The 19,214-nt window shown below is 37.8% G+C and overlaps 1 protein-coding gene across 3 annotated transcripts in view; it reads left to right on the top strand.

Annotated features, from left to right (window-relative positions):
- Positions 1-18,442, top strand: part of TMEM87A (transmembrane protein 87A) — a 48,243-nt gene extending 29,801 nt beyond the window's left edge. For 2 of the 3 annotated variants that reach the window (XM_053928226.1, XM_053928228.2), the window contains exons 11-20: positions 619-712; positions 2,144-2,216; positions 3,953-4,057; positions 5,006-5,064; positions 5,827-5,930; positions 11,893-11,966; positions 12,702-12,763; positions 13,968-14,023; positions 14,924-14,954; positions 17,205-18,442. In XM_053928226.1, the coding sequence (XP_053784201.1) occupies positions 619-712; positions 2,144-2,216; positions 3,953-4,057; positions 5,006-5,064; positions 5,827-5,930; positions 11,893-11,966; positions 12,702-12,763; positions 13,968-14,023; positions 14,924-14,954; positions 17,205-17,246 (700 nt within the window). In that variant the 3' untranslated portion in view covers positions 17,247-18,442. The remainder of the gene's footprint in view (positions 1-618; positions 713-2,143; positions 2,217-3,952; positions 4,058-5,005; positions 5,065-5,826; positions 5,931-11,892; positions 11,967-12,701; positions 12,764-13,967; positions 14,024-14,923; positions 14,955-17,204) is intronic. The other variant, XM_053928227.1, reaches the window with a different exon arrangement.
- Positions 18,443-19,214: the final 772 nt, after the last annotated feature.

Here is a 19,214-nt window from a genome sequence, read left to right as displayed (position 1 = left end):
ATAATCAAGATCTAAAACTTTTTCTCCTTCAAGCAGAAACTGCTTAAAAGATTTTTTTGTCTTTTGTTGGATTTCAAGTTCTATGATATACTATTTATCAAATGAGCTTCAACAGCATATTTGATAATATTAAGAAACTTTACATTTTTAGATTTGAAAATTACTCTAATATTAATATTTTTAAAATTCTTATCTGTTTAAAGACATACTGAAACATGCACAAATAAATGATATGATGTCTAGGATTTGCTTCAAAATAATACGGAGGATGGGAAGCAGATGGTATGTGCATGGGGCAGGATTAACCAGCCGTATGTTGATGGATATTAGGACTGGATGATGGGTATATAGGGGTTCATCATACTGTGGAATATGTTTCAAAATTCTCTATAATAATTATAATGTTCTTTAATATTTTAACCTGAGGCCTGATCTAAAATTCTAGTATTCAGTTTCTTGTTTTAAGAGCATATGTTCTTCTGAATTTCTCTCTTTCAGGTGAATTCACCAAGTATGTCTGCCTTATCTCTGTTAAGTTGTTGGCCTGTATTAATCAACAGGAGTTTGTCTCAGGGTTTGTCGCATTTGTACTCAACTATCTTTTTGCTTCCTCTTTAGGCCTCGCCTTGGAGTCACTCTCCATAAAGTTGTGGTAGCAGGAGCACTTTACCTTTTGTTCTCTGGCATGGAAGGTGTCCTCAGAGTTACTGGGGTCAGTACTGCATAATCTGCGATTTTGTGGTTAGTTCAGATATACTGTTTTGATCTTGAGAAGATAAAATGGGAATGTTTATGGGTTTCTTTGTGATTTTCTCTAAGTTACCTTTGGGCTCTGATTTTTAAAATGCATGTGTAAATTATTTTTTCTTTTTAATCTATATTAGAGCTTTAAAATTTAATATTATGACAGAATGCATACTTTCTCACCAGTCCCCAAATTACTGCTTACTCAGTTCTTCCTGCAGGACAGTGGGTTCCATTCTTGTATGAGTGGCACACGTAATCTGCACTTGCTGGTTAATCTAATTTCTGTTTTAAAGTGACAGTGCTGTTTGCTTAACCAGTACTTGAGTTTCAAAGGCTTTTAAAATGTAACTAATTAAGTTTTACATAATTCTTGAGAATTATATAATTATGCCCTTTTAGGGAAGGGAACCAAAGCAGCTGAGGTACATGATAAAGAACTTAATGTTAGGGTTGGATTAATGTGAAGAGGTGGGCCTCCAAAGGTCATTGCAGTTGTTTTCTTATTTATTTAAAAATCACTGCAATGACCTGTTAGATTCCAAATGGTAAATGTTATAAACTCTACTCTTCTTTTAATTAAACTGGGCTCAATAAGTTTTACAATAAATTGCATCTTAAATAAAACACTTGGGTACAAATTAGGTGTTCAAATCACAGTGTCCTCTGTAATTTCCATAGACTTTTAGCCACTTTAACCTCTGTCAATGGCATTTTCTTTCTTCTGCTGTAGTACTTAGCTTATCTCTTGGCTTTGGTAGTAAACCTGGCACTGTCAGCAATTGATGCCTGTATTATTTTATGGATATCCTTTCAATAATTACCCTGGTGATTAGATAATTAGCATCTTATATATATATATATATATATATATGAACTTACGAAAACAAGCAGCATAGTTTGGGGGACAGATACTTGTCTTAACATCGTATTTTGAGTTAAGCTTTTTTTTAATAAAATTACATTATATTACAGTTTTTAGGAGATAAATAATTCTTAGTATTTTAATGATGCAATAATTTTAAATATGACAAGGGTATTTTTTAGACTTCTAGCCAAAATCAGAATGATAGGAAATGGTAGGATGGGATGGAGTCTTATACCACCAAAACTTTTTTGATGTGGGCACTTCCTAAAATGGATTTTAGCTTGCTAGGACCTCTGCGGTGGTTAGCAGCATGTTATATTGTATCGAGATTATAATTTGCAGTTTGTGTGAAATGCTTACAGGTTTATATTCTACATGATGGTTTGTCACAAGGTGTTACTCCTTTTTATTTTGTTTCAGTTCAAATGAAAACCCATTCTAGGTGATTATATAAATGCAGAATTGTGTGCTGGTTTCTTCTCTGTACATCTCTAGACATCTTTTTCACCACCTCTTTTTCTTTGTCTACAGGCCCACCCTGATCTTGCTTCCTTGGCCTTTATCCCCTTGGCTTTCCTAGACACTGCCCTGTGCTGGTGGATATCCTTCTCATTGGCTCGTTTGATGGCAGTCCATTTTCTCCCTTTGGATATGGGTTTCAGTCCCATCTTTCTGCAAAGGGTTTTCACCAGTTTTGGTGATTACTTCTTAGTCTGGGGATTAGGGTATTTTTGATCTAACAATCTTAGGTCTCAGGTAACCAGTTTCTTTTTTCTTCTTTTAATTTTAAAAATTATACCAGAAGCTTGTGGCTGTGAACTAAGCAAAGAGATAAAAGTTCTGTTTTTTTTTTTTAAAGAGCATTTTTGCCCCAACGTTGGACTTACTTGACTCCACTTAGTGTTAAAATCACTGACTTCTCTGTGCCAGCTCTTTCTTTCAGCCTCTACGAATTATTCAGTGCTTTGAAAATGATGAAAAGATTTTGATTCTTAAAATGTGGTTTCAGGAACTACATAGGATTGTTTGACTCTCTCAAAATTCTACATAGGGTTAGCAAATTTTAACCCTTATACGGTGTTTTGTACCCTCATTCAAAAGCTGACGGGGAATTTTGTCTGAAGACTTCCACTCTGAAAGAAATATTGATTCATTTACAGGCAAAGTTAGCCAGCAGGTAAACAAGTTTCTAGTTGAGTACTCTTTTTCTTCTTCTTAAAATTAAACATTTGTTTATTTAGGGGCTGGACCTGTTAAATAAAGGATTAAATTTCTTGGACTTTTATCTTTTGGGGGGTTTTAAAAATTTGTTTTGGTTTTTGTGTTTTTGGACTCGTGTAATTGAGCAGTATTATTGCCTTGATAGACTGTGACTGTTACTTAAAAAACTAAATGTAAACCAAATGATAATTTTGTGATTTGAGTGGATTGTCACATACCGCAAATGTTTGAAATTGAAGTGTCTTAGTTCCGAATAGTCAAAGCTTGTCTAGGTCAATATCTTTGAAGTGTGCTTTTTAAACCTCTGTGAGTATTAGGAAGAGTGGAGAGGAGGACTGGACCAGACAGTAAGATAACCCAATGGTTAGGGAGCAGCGGAGTCCCTGTCGCAGGACAGACCACGTTCCAACTCACTTACTGTAATATTGCCTGATTCTGAAAGTTGGACACGAAAGCACATACTGTCTTTAGTAGTAATCACTTTCCCTCCTGTCTTTGTATGACAACTTCTGCTTAGGAATAATGCTCTGAAAATGGAGAGATTTGCTTTTGGAGCCTAACTAGTTGCCTGGGGTTTTCAGCCAAATAACTGTATCGTCCTTTTAATTCAGAATTAACCAGGCAGCTGTGGCAGATTTGTAAACATGGCGTGAGGGGACTGACTGTAGAACTCTGGGAGGTTGTAGGCATGAGTGTATTTGTGACCCTGGACTAGATTAGCTGGGACACGGATAGCTACCTGCTTTAAAGGAAGAGAGAAGATGATGCTAATTGCTGTTTCCTTGTTTTACTCATTTTCATTTCATTTTCTTCCATTTGTCTTTCTTTTTCATCTTTGTTTCTCTAGAAAGCTTCTTCCGTTCTCTCTTATATTTTTCCTAGTCTCTTCTTTGCATTTTTGTTTTATCCTGGTTCTGTCTTCTCTGCAGTGTCATTGAAAATGAAAACTTTATTAGTAATCATGTTAAGACTTAGGGTGTCTGTGAGATTGAGCATAAGAGAGCTATAAGGCTCTGGGATCCATAGCTGTACCCTCAGATCCTCAAAGAAACTTGAGGATTAATTTACTGTCTTATTGCTTTATCTGACTGTTGATTTCCTTGACCTGCAAACACATATTTATTAGCCTAACTCAAACAATGAAGCTATTGAAACTTCGGAGGAACATTGTGAAACTCTCTCTGTACCGACATTTCACCAACACGCTTATCTTGGCAGTGGCAGGTAAGTTGGGGACTTTCTTCCTGCTCTTAATTGCCCTCCTTTTAAAATAGATTAACCTGAGAAGCTATAGATGGGCTCTTTAAAATTACCTGGAAAGTTCTGTACATTTCACTTGAGGGAAAGTCTTTAGCTTTTGTCAAAATCTCAAAGGGATTTGTGGTCTAAAAAAGATTGAGAACCACTTACTATTTTAAGTATAATAGCTGAAAATCAATTATTTATAATTTCAATTATTTATAATTTCAATTCTTAGTATATCTTGCTCCTGTCTTCATTCTCTTCTGAGTCATTCTTTTTCTTGAGGCAAGTTAGCTTGAGTGCCAAATAGCATCTAGGTTCCTTTTTATATTAATACTGTCTTATTTGTCTTTATTAAATACCTATAGGGTTTGTTGCTTTTACATTGCTTTTACATATGTCATAAGCATGGATAAAACACAGACATTAGGTAGACGGTAGCCAAAGTAGGCTAATTTGCCCGTCTCTTGCCCCTTGTACCAGGTATGAGAGGTCTGGCCTATGACTGGAACCAACAGCTCTTGTTTATCTTGCAGTCATTTTATCAACTTTTTTCCTCCATTTGACCAGCCAAAGAAAAGTTAGCATCACCATACCAAGGATAAAGGAAGGGAAAAAAATTATATTGTTGATAATGCAAGGAAAGGCCATATTTTCAATACCTTACTTTCCAATTAGGATTACTGAAGTAGTCCGATGGTAAACAAAATTATTCTTTAAGTGCAGAAGGGTTGACAAGAGTATAGGCCTTGCTTATAGTAGTTGTGAAGTAAATTTGTATTGAATAGATTTGTTAAAATAACTTGATAAAAGAATGACTGTGATATATTGGGTGTCAGGAATTGTGTAATTCCACTGACCCAGAAACAGAATGTGATTGGGGGTGTAAACTAATATTTATACTCTGCCCGGTTTCTCATTTCCTGCTAGCATCTATTGTGTTTATCATCTGGACAACCATGAAGTTCAGGATGGTGACTTGTCAGTCGGTGAGTTACAAACACGTGCATTTGTGCATATGGACTGTTTTATACACAGATAGCCATGTTGAGGTCAATGGTAAGGTTTGCACCTTACTGGCAATTAGGGCTAGGATTCCGCTCTGAGGGTTAGAACGTGCCCCTCCTCCTAAGTATTCTGTTTCTATGGTTCTTGATGTGGTAGGGTTTTTGTTTTATTTTGCTTTGGGTGGTGGGGGATCTGATTATATATCCCAACAATGGGAAAGAATTTTACAAGTGAGAACCACAGTCTGTCATAACCCAATCTTGTCCTAAAAATTCTTTAAAAATCCCGAGTCCTAAATATTAAATATGTGTGAATAATGCTCATCTGAGTAGAAGTCATGGCCCTAAGATATGAGCACAAAGATTATGACCAGTAGCATTTCTAGAGGTACCTACAGCTCCATTTTGGTAAAAAAATTAATTAATTAAAGTAAAAATGATAAAACATAACATTGTCATGCTACTTTCTCTTACCTCGTGTAGAAACCCTTCCCCAGAGGCTCTCAGGGCTGTAATGAAGCACCCCCAGGTGCTCTGTTCAGTCGGTTCCTTTTCTTTAACAACAGCAGGCACTGCAGAGGGAGGAAACTGTTTGTATGCCCGGCACTTAGCCCAGAATCTAGCTCATAACAGGCTCTTAGTAAATATAAGTTGAATTAATAAGTGATTCTTGTTCAATGGCATGGGGCTTGTGAACAAAGGGGTAAGATAATGTAATAAATGTACTTTTTCCCCTTTCGGTAGGATTGGCGAGAACTGTGGGTGGACGATGCCATCTGGCGTTTGCTGTTCTCCATGATCCTCTTTGTCATCATGGTGCTCTGGCGACCATCTGCAAACAACCAGAGGTTCTTAGATGCTTCTTGTTTATGCTGCTAACCATTGAATGACCATGTTATCAAATAAGGGAGGTTCAGTGGGAGTCAGTGTTAGGGCCATGGCATAAGGTGGAAGGAACACTCACTGGGTCTGGAGTCAGTACAGTTAGGTTCCTGTCTCAGCTCTCCTGTTAATTTGCATTGTGACTTTTGTCACGGGCTTCTTTTCACCAATCTGGGCCTTGGTTTTCTCTTTGTATAATGAGAAGAAATCGAATCAATTGATAAGAACTCCCTTTCAGCTGTGACATCCCATAATGTAAGTATTTCAGAAAATAAGGGAGGTATATAGAGTTATACCTGCCTAGTATCCAGAAGGAAAGAATAATTTCTGTAGTTAATAGCCCAGCCCACTTCGTAACAATAGAGGGTAAATGAAAACTTATGTGAATGACTTTGGAATGAAAAATCCACGTGTGAATTTGTTTTGTCCAGCTATAGGCAAATCTCAGTTATTTAGGAATTGGGGTTTCCCTCATTTCCCTTCTATTTTTTTTTCCCTTTTGTGCGTTTAGACAGTTAAGAGCATACATTACACAACCACACCACCGATGAAGGGAAAGGATGAGATGGTATAACCAAGCAGCTAATTTTGTAATCAGACATACCAGTAAAAGAAAGTAAATGACATTCTTTTGCCCCGTGAAAATAACTTTGTCTTTTCACACTATGCATTTAACATTTGTGCTCCTTGAAACAAAAAGTTAAAAAAGAATGGTATGAAATAAAATAAAAGATCTGAACTCATGCTATTCAGAAGGAACCTAGGCATTCTGATGATCGTCCTTTACGTTGATCTGTTCACTTGCTGGCTGCATTTGTACATGGAGTGGGCAAAAGTTGGTTTATGGTTGTGAGTCTGTGAAACACAAGAGTTTATTCTTGTAATATTATTTACTAATTACTGTATTATGTATGTATTAAACTATAAACCTACTTTTGCCCACCCTGTATAAAATGTGTCCCTTTATTCAGTCTTTTAAAAAATGTTTTGCTTTACTTCCCCTCCTCTTTTCACTCGTCTCACATTGTGCCTGCTCCCCATAACTGCATGTTCCCAGCTTGATATAATGTGTCCTTCCACAGTTTACTCCCTGTTTAAATGTGGAATCTTCTTTTACTCAGTTTAAATTAAGCTTAATTAATTAAACCAACTGGTTTAAATTAAGCTTAACTGTTTTCACAGATGGCATAATTTTACATGGTATAGGTGTAGTACAATTAATTAACTTATTTCTGTATTGATGGGCATTTGGACTGTTTCCAGTTGGGGTGGTTCAGTGTCCTAAGACCACCTATATATTTAGGAGAACATCTGGGACTCAGAGTTAGTTGTACTTAGAGCAAAGGGGTTTTTTTACAGCAAAATGATATGATCAGCAAAGGGTAAAGACAAGGTGGAGTCTAGAAAATCCATATTTTTTCCTCCTCCTCTGAGGAAGTACATCAAGCACACTCTTCCTCAGCAACGGAAAGGGCACTAGCAGTGTTTCTGCTCAGAGAAGTCCATTAGGAACTCAGCACTCAGGTTTTTATGGGGGCTTGACACATAAGCACCCTCTACTTAATATGGTCCCAAATTCCAGATTCCCAGCAGGTACGCAAAGTTTATTTTAGATTGTGTTGTACAGACAGCCTAGGCACAGTGATCCACCCTTCTCAGTTAGGGAACATGTCAAGTGCCGGCTTCCCAGACTGCAGCCGTGGGACTTCCTCGTCAGTGTGCCTCTCTAAAGCCTGCTATGTTACTTACCTCTTATGCATAGGGGGCATTAAAAATAGGAATAAGCTACAATGATGTGCTGAGTGCCCTTGTACACGTCTATTCTTATACACTTGAGTAGTCCCTTGCCCCATTTTCCCCCATCACGCTTATTACCTGTAACTATTAACTGTAACCAGAATTTGTTGATTATCTGAACTTTTTTATGGTGTTCTTGGTTATAGAAAAACTTAAATATGGAGTCAACTTTGTCAGTTTTTTCTTCATGAATTGTATATTTTCTGTCTTGTTTAAGACATCCTCTCCTAGTTCAAGGCAAAGTCATTGTGCTATTTTATAATATTTAAAAATTTTCAAAATTGAGATTCCATTGATCAAGAATTGACTACTGCTGGTCAAGATGGAGGCATAGGTAGACTCGCTTCACCTCCTTGCACAACCGTAAGAAGGATTACAACTAACCTCAAAACAAAAAACACCCAGAACTGCCAGAAAATCGAACTGCATGAAAGTCCAACAACCAAGGATTTGAAGATGTATTCACCCGGAAGGGTAGGAGGGGCATAGATGGGGAGCCAGGGTGAAGAGGACATGGTGTGGCGGAGGCGAGGTGGCTGGTGGAACAGGCACATGTGGTGGATAAAATCAGATAGGTTGTGTTAGGAGTGAGTAATCCCAGTCCTAGGCCAGACTGTGCAGCCCAGGGTTCTAGCGCTGAGAAAATAAAGACTTATAAATTCTGGTTGTAAAAACCAGTAGGGATTGGGGCAGCAGAAGAAACTGCCAGTCTCTTGGGAGCAGCTATTTAAAGGGCCCACAAGGTCCTAGAATGAATGCAAACCCACCCACTCTGGGAACCACCACCAGTGCAGCAGCCAGAGGGGTGCCAGTCACATATGGGAAGGAGGTGAAATGGGTGAATGCCAAACAAGCCTCAGTGGCATTCTCCCCTCTCCAACCCCTCCCCCACATACAGAGCCACAACTCAGAGAAGTAGGTTGCCCCCCCCTGGAAAATACCTAAGATTCCGTCCCTATACAATTTAACAGGTGTGCTAAGACAGAGTCAAAGCAGCTCTACCTAATTCACAGAAACAAACACAAGGAGGCTGCCAAAATGAGGAGACAAATATGTTCGAAATAAAAGACAAAACCCAGAAACAGGACTAAGCGAAATGGAGATAGCCAACGTATCAGGTGCAGAGTTAAAAACACTAGTGATGAGGATGTTCAGAGAAATCATTGACTACAGTAAAATCATAAGGGAAGAAGTGCAAGCTATGCAAAGCGAAAGAAAGAAAAACCCACAGGGAACCAACAGTGAAGGGAAGGAAGCTGGGATTCAAATCAATAATTGGGAACATAAGAAATAAATAACCAAAACAGAATGAAAAAGCAAGAATTCAAAAAAAAACGAGAATATAAGATGACTAGGACATGTCTAAACATGCCAACATCTGAATCATAGGGATGCCAGAAAGAGAAGAGGAAGAGCAAGAAGTTGAAAACTTGTTTGAAAAAATAATGAAAATGTCCCTAATTTGGCAAAGGAAATGGACATACGACTGCAGGAAGCACAGAGAATCCCAAACAAGTTGGACCCAAAGAGGACCACTCTAAAACACATCATAATTAAAATGCCCAAGGTTAAAGATACAGAACCTTAAAAGCTGCAAGAGTAAAGCAGATAGTGTCCTACAGAGGAGTTTCCATAAGACTGTCATCTGACTTCTCAAAAGAAACTTTGCGGGCTAGAAAGGACTGGCAAGAAGTATTCAAAATGAGGAAAAGCAAGGACCTACAACCAAGATTACTCTATCCAGCAAAGCTATCATTTACAAGGAGGGGCACATAAAGTGTTTCACAGACAATGTAAAACTAAAGGAGTTCATCATCACCAAGCCATTATTACATGAAATGTTAAAAGGACTTATTTAAGAAAAAGAAGGTCAAAACTATGAACATAAAGTGAAAAACTCAAAACTATCAACAACTGAACCTAAAAAAATCTAAGCAAACAACTAGAACAGGAAAAGAATCATAGATATGGCAATCATTTGGAGAGTTATCAGCGGGGAGGGGTAAGGGAGAGAATGGGGGAGGAAGTGTAGGGATTAAGAAGCCTAATTGGTAGGTACAAAATAGACAGGGATGTTAAGAAAAGTGTAGGAAATGGAGAAGCCAAAGAACTTAACATGCATAACCCATGGACTGAGCTAAGGCGGGGATTGCTGGAGGGAAGGGTGTGCTGGGTGGAGGGGGCCAAGAGGAAACAATTAGGACAACTGTAATGGCTAATCAATAAGATACACTTTAGGAAAAAAGAATTGTTTGACTATAGGTTCTCTGTTGCCTTCAGTTGCTCTGATCCTGCATCAGCAGCACACTAAAATATCTCAGCTTCCTGGTACGTCTTGGTGTCTGGAGGGCCTGAACCACCTTCCTCCTAATCATTTTTTATAATGTCCTTTGCTATTGGGTCCTTCTCTTCAATAAAGAATTTCCCTTGTTTGTTTAATTCTAGGAAAACCTTATCAGATTTTTATTGCAATTTAATTGAATTAATGGATTAATTAGGGAAATCTTTTTGATAATTCCATCTTTGAATATGGTATATCCAATTTTTTAGTTCTTTCAATGCATCAGTTACATTTTATACTTTTATTTAAATGTTTTTTTTAAATTATGACTCGTAGGTTGCATGCTTTATTTTTTATTTAGATTTAATTCATTTCTAGAGATGGTAAGGGAGGGAGAGAAACATCAGTGAGGGAGAAAAACATTGATGAGTAAGAGAAACATAGATTGGTTGCCTCTCGCATGCCCCCAGCCAACGACCTGGCCCACAACCCAAGCATGTGACCTGACTGGGAATCGAACTGGCAACCCTTCAATTCACAGGCCAGCATTCAACTCACTGAGCCACACCAGCCAGGGCTTGGGATGCATACTATAAAAATAATAACGTGAATTTCTATATATGTAGGAATGCTATTTTTGTATATTCGTCATATCCATCAACCCTCCTACTTCATCAAGTTCTGACAATTTCTAGGTTGTCTTAGTGGATTGATGATTAGCTAAAGTAATGACGGTGTTATTCCTTTCCAAATAATCTTGTTGCCTCATTTCTGAATATTGTGTTGGCTAGACTGTTGAATCAAGGCAGTGAGAGCGGGCCTTCTCATTTTAATTCTCCCTTTAAAATACATGTTTCTCAGTCATTAACTTTGATATCTACTCTGAAATTTTGTTAGTTACCAGTTAACAAGTTACAGGCATTTCCTATTCCTAGTGTACAGAGTATTCTTTTTTAACCACAGTAGGGAGATTTAAAAACAAGGTAGAATGAAAATAATAGGCAACAGTGAGTACAGAGCAAGTTCAAAGCTAAAGCATTCTAGGAATGACCTGTCTGCAGAGTCTCTTGGATTAAGTGAAGGAAAGATATCTGAGATGTACCAGATTAGGCCTTCATCTTCCCAGTTCCCCACTTGGAAAGAGATTTAAATCACCTAAAACACACACATTCAGAACTTCATCTTAACTACCAAATTGAAGAGATTTTAAATTGTGTGATAATTTACTTATATCTGTGTGATATTTATGCTTGTAAATGAACATTTATTGAATGCTTACTGTGTGTCAGGTGTTACTCTAAACACTGTTTTTTTAAAAAAAGATTTTATTTATATTTAGGGAGAGAGGAAGGGAGGGAGAGAAAGAAACATGGGTGTAAGAGAGGAACATTGACTGGTTCCCTCGTGTGCACACCCTGACCAGGAATCAAGCCGGCAACCCTTTGCCTTGCAGAGGGATGTCCACCAACTGAACCGTACTGGTCAGGGCGCTCTAAGCACTTTCTGAAATAACTCACTTACTTTTTGCAGAGCATCTCTGTGAGTAATGTTCTGTTACACCCATTTACAGATGGGACAACTGGGGTACAGAGAATAAGTAACTTGTCTAAAGTCACAGGTATTATGTGGCTGAGCCTGCTTTTACAAATAGGGTACTGTCCTGGGTCTCCCTTGCTAATATAGGCAATTGAGAGCTTTCTGAAGGGGAGGAATTATTTTATTATTCAGTAAACTAATTTTATGAATGACTGTAACTGAGAGCTTCAGTAATTAATCCTGTAAAACCCAGATAGTGGAGCAGTTTTTGTGGTTTTCTAATTTTTTTCCTTAACGGTTCCCTTTGTTCTCAGGTTTGCCTTCTCACCATTGTCTGAGGAAGAGGAAGAGGATGAACAGAAGGAGCCTATGCTGAAAGAGAGCTTTGGTAGTGATAACATATACCATTTATTTGTGCTTTCAATATTCTCTTTTGGTTTGTAGAAATAGAATAAAGTAAATACAGTTTACACTGAACAGTGTGAGGGTTGGGTTGCTGACTCCCCATGCAGTCGAAAATTCACGACAGCTTTTGACTCCCGCAAAACTTTACCACTAATAGCCAACTCTTGACTGGAAGGAAGCCTTACTGATAACATAAACAGTTATTTCACACATATTTTCTATGTTATGTGCTGTATTCTTACAATAAAGTAAGCTATGGAAAAGATAGTATTATTAAAATCGTAAGATAAAAATAGTTACTGTTCTATTGAAAAAAAAATCCTTGTATACGTGGACCCACACTGTTCAAGCACATGTTGTTCAAGGGTTAACTACAACATTTTGAGTATGAAAATCAAGATACTTTAATATAATTACATTGTTTATTATTTTACAACTCTGTATGGGGTGAAGTTGGGGAGAAGCAGAAATAAGGGCGTGAATCTTAAGATGAAGGTATGGTAAATTCCGCAAATAATTGACCATTAAGCGTCCAGGTTGCTTATTAGAGATGAGCTGAAAATGTGGCTTTGAACTTCCCAGCATAAATCTAAAGGTGGAGAAGTATCTGTTGTGCAGTTCCTTGTCAGTAAGCTTAAAATAAAGCTCTGAATCCATTTTTGCAATCATTGTTAGTATATTGACATTGTTAACCAATCTCCTTTTCTCCCTCCTACAGAAGGAATGAAAATGAGGAGTACCAAACAAGAACCAAATGGAAGTACTAAAGTAAACAAAGTAGTAAGTATGACTTTTCTTTCTTGCATGCCCTATCCTCTAGCCCTTGGTGGAGCTCAGCAGTTATGTACACGCCTTATTGGCGTTCTTTACCTGTGCTGTAATTAAGCTTGCTTTATAAACCTTTTAATATATTACATTTACATTTTTAAAAACAGACACAGCAAGTGATTCCATGTAGGGCTTAGTAATCTTTAACTAGGTGGTTTGCTTCTATGTCCTGAAAAGAGACCAGACCAGTCTGATGGTTTTGTGTAATGGTTTTCATCAATGAGGTCATAGCCTCATTAATAACAAAGTGTTTTTGTATTAAAGATAAGATTTTTTAGTCAGCATTTTTTGGTTTTCTTGTTTTGTAGAATTGTGCATTTATTCTGTTGGGGTAGCCAAAAAGTTTATTTAGTTTTTGCATAAAATGGAAGACGTTTTTCATTTTCACCCATAACTTCATGGATTTGGGTATTTTGAGTAAGGGGGCTGTCTCCCACGTGGTGTAATGTTGATTGTCCTCAACTAATGTTTCAATTTGGTCACTGTCAACTTCAGCTCCTCTGCCTGACCGTGGAGCATCATCTAGCTAGAAACCTCCAGCGCAGACTTTGCAAACCACTTTTGACATGTTCGGTCAGTCACAGCACCATCTCCATACACTGCACAGATCTTTTTTTGTGTTTCAGTTCTGTTTTTACCTTTAAATAATAAAGTATAATATGCCAGAAATGTCACTTGTTTTCTTCCATCTCCAATATTAAAATGGCTACACAAAAATTCATCAATTTTGATGTTCTTTTTAAAATGCATGGTGATATGACAGCTGTCACAATACGATCTAACAAAATTGTTTCAAATGAAGTTAGAGACAACTAAGTGCTTACTAGAGCCATCTTACAGAAAAAAAACCAAGCTTTTTGGCCAATCCAATACATCAAGCACTTTATCTCAGTTCTCAGGAGCAAAGCTTACATGAAGTATACACTAGGTATTAGACCCCTGAGCAGAAAACATTTAAGGATGTAGGGCATCATTTTATATTTCAGTTACATAGTTTTTTGAGTTATTTGACTTTGCTGTTAGCAGCCCCATTTGTTATGAGAATGTACTACTTCAGAGTGACAACAGATTAAAGATTTTGGGACCTCTGTAGATTCTCATTTGAGATCTATTATCTTACGCATTTTAGTAACAGCTGGTACTTGTGTGTTCCCAGCAGGAAGATGATTTGAAGTGGGTAGAAGAAAACGTTCCTTCTTCTGTGACAGATGTGTGAGTTTTTGAACCATTGCTGCAAGCATACTATTTCAAAGTTAATATTACTTTTATGATTTTAATGAGGGAGGGGCAGAGTAAACTAATGAGAATGTTTGTAGTTAACATTAGAAGTCAAAGACAAAAATACTCAAAAGAATAATTAAAAACATTAAAAAGATGTTTAAAAATAAAGATTAGGAATGATATACAAACAAAAGTAATTGAGATTATTTGTTCAAGTGACATTTTTGCTTAGAAAGATTTTGGTATATATCTTTCCCAAATCACTGGGATAATTCTTTTAGAATTAAAAAAATTTTTTTTATTGCAGCTTATTCAGTATTATTCTGTATTAGTTTCATATGTACGGCACAGTGGTCGGACAAGAGTTATACTTCACAAAATGCTCCCCCTGATATTTCTGGTACCCACCTGGCACCATACATAGTTATTACACTGTTAATTGACTCTATTTCCTATGCTGCACTTTACATCCCCATGACTACTTTGTAACTACCAATCTGTACTTCTCAGTCCCTTCACCTTTCTCACCCAGTCCCTCCACCTCCCTCCCTCTGGCAGCCATCAGTCTGTTCTCTCTATCTGAGTCTGTTTCTATTTTGTTTGTTTGTTTGTTTATTTGGGGGATTTTCAGTTCCTTTGCATGGCTATAATTTTATTAAACATGAGTCCTATTACAATACAGAACATGTTTTTTTCCATTCAATTTCAATAATTTTGATTCTTATTTTTAATTTGCTCCCTGACCCCCGCTATGAACAGACATTAATAAGATACAAATCTTTGATAGTTACCCCAAAAAAGCTTTTAATTGCATTCATCATTCCACTGTCCTTAATGAACCACTTACGGCTTTATTTTACACTATTCAATTTGGTGTTTTTCTTTCTGCAGAGCACTTCCAGCCCTTCTGGATTCAGATGAGGTTAGTAATCAAATCATGCATAAAAAAAATGTGGGTCGGATGACTTAATAGGGAGTCATAAGTTCTCTGTTCAGTGATATTTTATTTATTTGATGCAGTAAGAGTATCATTGAAAAGGATGAGAATAGAAATAGTTGTATTAGAACTCAGATATTCAAAGGGTGCTGGCCAAGATGGAGGTGTAGTTAGATACGCTTTGCTTCCTTGCACAACCAAAAGAAGGTTAACAACCAACTTAAAAATAAAAACCAACCAGAACTGCCCGAAAACTGAAATGTATAGAAGTCCCAAAACCGAGGAGTTAAAGAAGAGACATTCATCCAGACTAGTAGGAGGGGTGGAAATGGGCCGGGGCAGAGAGAATACGAGGCATGGCGGCTGTTGGTGGACCGGGTAGTGCCACATTCGCTTGCGGATAAGCCAGGACAAACTACTTGGGAGTGAGACAAACCTTGCAACCCAGGGTTCCAGTACAGGGAGATAAAGCCTCAAACCTCTGGCTATGAAAACCTGTGGGGGTTGTGGCATTGGGAGAAACTCCCAGTCACAGGGGAATCCATTGGAGGGACGCATGGGGTCCTAGAAGATACACAAGCCCACCTACCTGGTAATCAGCACATGAAAGGGCACAGTCCATTTGTGGGAAATGAGGGAAGTGACTGAAAGTGGGGGAGAGCTGAGCAAGTGGCATTATTCCCTCTCGGACCCCTCCCCACCATACAGTGCCACAACCTATTGAAGTGGGTTGCTTTGCCCTGGCGAATATCTAAAGCTCCACCCCTTACAACATAACTGGTGTGCTGAGACAAAGAAAAAATGGCCCAAGTAAAAGAACAGATCAAAACTTCAGAAAAAAAAGTAAGCAACAAGGAGACAACCAACCTATCAGATGCAGAATTCAAAACACGTAGTCAGGATGCTCACAGAAATGATTTGAGTATGGTCACAAAATAAAGGAAGAAATGAAGGCTATACAAAGTAATATAAAGAAAAATATACAGGGAACCAACAGTGAAGGGAGGAAACTGGGACGCAAATCAACAATTTGGAACAAAAGGAAGAAATAAACATCCAAGCGGAACAGGATGAAGAAACAAGAATTTTAAAAAATGGGGAGAGGCTTAGGAACCTCTGGGACAATTTTAAAGGTTCCAGCATCCAAATCATAGAGGTGCCAGAAGGAGAAGAGAAAGAGGAAGAAATTGAAAACTTAATTGAACGAATAATGAAGGAAATCTTCCCTAGTCTGGCAAAGGAACTAGACATGCTGATTTTTCATCTTTATATGCTTGCATACAGTTCATCTGAAAGGCTTCACAATGAGGTCTTATGTAGGAAGTGCAGGCTGAGTACTGGGAAATAGTTCTGGACGTGTTCTGAATATTAGATTTCAGAAAGCCTTCTAAGCGCACCAAAAAGTGGTGATGAGAGACACAGAATGACCATCCTAACGATTCTCAAGAGCTAGGTGTTAACTATATATGCAGTGCTGTGCAACAGGTCTCTAGAACTTTTTCATCAATGTAATTTTAATGAGTGTAATATTTCATTATAAGGATATAGCATATTTATTTACACAGTTCTGTTTTTGGACACTTAATGCTTTCTAGTATTTTATTGTAATTTTGAGTGTTGCAGTAGAAATGCTTATTGCTAAATCTTTACCCACAGCCTTGACTGTTTCTTCAAGTTAAATTCCTGAATCAGAGGAGATACACTTTTTTTTAGAGCTTAGTCTTAAGTAAATATTGGTTTAATCATCCTGATTAATTCTAAAACTTTTTGATTTGTTGTTTGGTTTACAAAAGACTATAGAGATTTTTCTTTATTTTTAGAGAGATGGGAGGAAGGGAGGAAGAGGGAGAAAAACATCGATGTATGAGAGAAACATTGATGGGTTGCCTCTTGCTTGCCGCTAGCTGGGGCCCTGGCCTGCAACTCAGGCATGTGCCCTGACCAGGAATTGAACCAGTGACATTTCGGTTCCTAGGCTGACACTCAACCAACTGAGCCACCCCAGCCAGGGAAAAACTAGAGGTTTTGATTCGGTTGATCTTGGGTGGGGCCTGGACATGTCTGTCTTTCAAAACCTTCATAGATGTTTAGGAACCATCTCTCTTAAGTGTTTAATGAACATAAACAGGTACTTGCAGAAAATGTGTGTGTGCATCATCTGTGTAGAAGGCATTTGGAATGCAGACCATTTACAATTAATGTATTTTGAATAAACCTTTTTTTTCCCCTCCCAAGGAACGAATGATCACACACTTTGAAAGGTCCAAAATGGAGTAAAGTGGGAAGATGTGCAGTTGAAGATGGCCCGTATCTGGGAAGAGATCAGCTTCTGTCAGTCTTCTATGCTGCTCCATGGGGTTAAAGGAGGGAATGACATCCTAATCTGTTCTTTGATCTTTGTGCATTCGAGCTGGCCAGAGGTGTCAGAACTAGGGGAACATCTTATTGAAAACAAGTTCATAGGAAGAGAAAAATCTACAAGTTTCTCATTTACAACATTGATGCCCCATTCCCTCCTACACCCTGACATGGATGTTTATGCAACTTATGTGTGTTGTTGTTCCTGAGCCTTCTATGATGTTTAAATTGTTTAATCTGTCAAACTAAAAAGTTTTAACATCTTCTTGACATCAACACCATAATATGTAAACCCCAGGAGCAACTGCCTGTAATTTTTATTTATTTAGGGAGTTATATGGGTGATGGGGGAAATTGTTAATTATCTTGCCATTTCCTGGGAAGCCAAGGTTACAACTTGCAGAGGTAGTTTTGAGAAAAATATACCCGGATTTAAGGAGCCATGGTTCTATTAATGATTAAAAGGAAGAAAAAAAGGGGGGAGAGAAAGAAACTGTTACAGTGAATTCAGATCATTTAAAAAGCAAAATCAAGTGCAATTTTGTTTACAAAAGGTGTGTATATTAAAGATTTTTCTATTTGAGATATACTGTAGAGAGAAATATTAGGTTAACTCTTGACATCTGCTATTGTGACACATCCCATTGCTGGCAATGTGGTGCATGCTCCGAAACCTTCAACTACTGTTTTGTAAGCCTCCAAGGCAGCATTGCCCAGTCGGAGACAATGCTTTGTTGGCCTTCATGCCGTTCACTGGGTGTTGCACTAGAGGCAGAGAGGCACTCCATCCAAGTGCTTGTGAGTGAGCACGCACCCCGAGTACTGTGATTCTTCAGAAGCAGGAGCTGATGCAAAGGAAACAGGTCCTTCCAGCTTAACGTTTTCCTGCATGAAGTAGTATGGAGGCCCTGGACTGCTGCTCATTCTTTAGGAATCAACTGTTCTTGTATCTGGTGTTGGTTTAGAGACTGTTTATAAGAGACATCACAAGGTGATGGGATTCATTTGATACACTATATTTCAGTTTAAATGGTTTGTCTACTTTTGCCTTCCCAAGAGTTTTGTTCTTCATAGAAGTTCACGCCATTTTTTAATATAAAAAAATTTTAACAAAATTAATGTGTTTTTGTCTTTTCTCCGATTTTCTCTAAAGACCCTTCTTTCTCCCAAACTCTCATGGGAATTCTCCTTCCATGGTTTTTATTCTATATCGTCTTACCTGTTGGAACCAATAACCACACAACCACAGACTTCACTAACTCCTATTATAGGGAAAGTGTTTACATTTATGTAACTTTTCTCTATAGCTGTTTGCTGTGGTGATTTTTTTTGTAAATCACTTAGGCAATATCTCTAAGGAACCACAGGAGGAGCTGACTGTATTCTCAGGTTAACCCATTAGCAAAGGGTTGTAACTGTTGTGTGCCTCTGTTCTTCCATAGTAAAACTCAGCAAGTGAGTAATAGTCATAATGCTGCTGGATGGTTGATCACCTATTTTTTGAAGTTGGTTAGATGTCAACTTGAGACGGAGGCGCAGGGGCAAGGGAGGGGAGGAAGCTATTGTGTTAAGTGGGAGTTTATAGTATAAATTATGTAGCCTGGGGCTTGGTAATTCATTCTGCTTTTTCTTGAGGCTTGTTATAGTACTTTGATGGTATATAGTGTGTCATTTTTTTTAAAACAGGTTTAGAAGGAATTTATACCATTACATTGACCTGTTACCTTACAGTTTTCATTGCTTATTTTAGTCTTGGCCCTTCATCCTGGAGCTGCAAGGTGTTATTAGGCCTTCTTTTACAACACAGCAGCTGGCAATTCTAAATTTTCAAGGTTTTCTATTTCTATGGTAAAAATTAGATAAAATGTAAGATTTGTTCAGCAATTT

The sequence above is a fragment of the Desmodus rotundus genome, chromosome 7 (genome assembly GCF_022682495.2).
Source record: "Desmodus rotundus isolate HL8 chromosome 7, HLdesRot8A.1, whole genome shotgun sequence".
NCBI lineage: Eukaryota > Metazoa > Chordata > Mammalia > Chiroptera > Phyllostomidae > Desmodus > Desmodus rotundus.
Note: the sequence above shows the minus strand (reverse complement) of the source record. Positions and strands in the feature narration are given on the sequence as shown.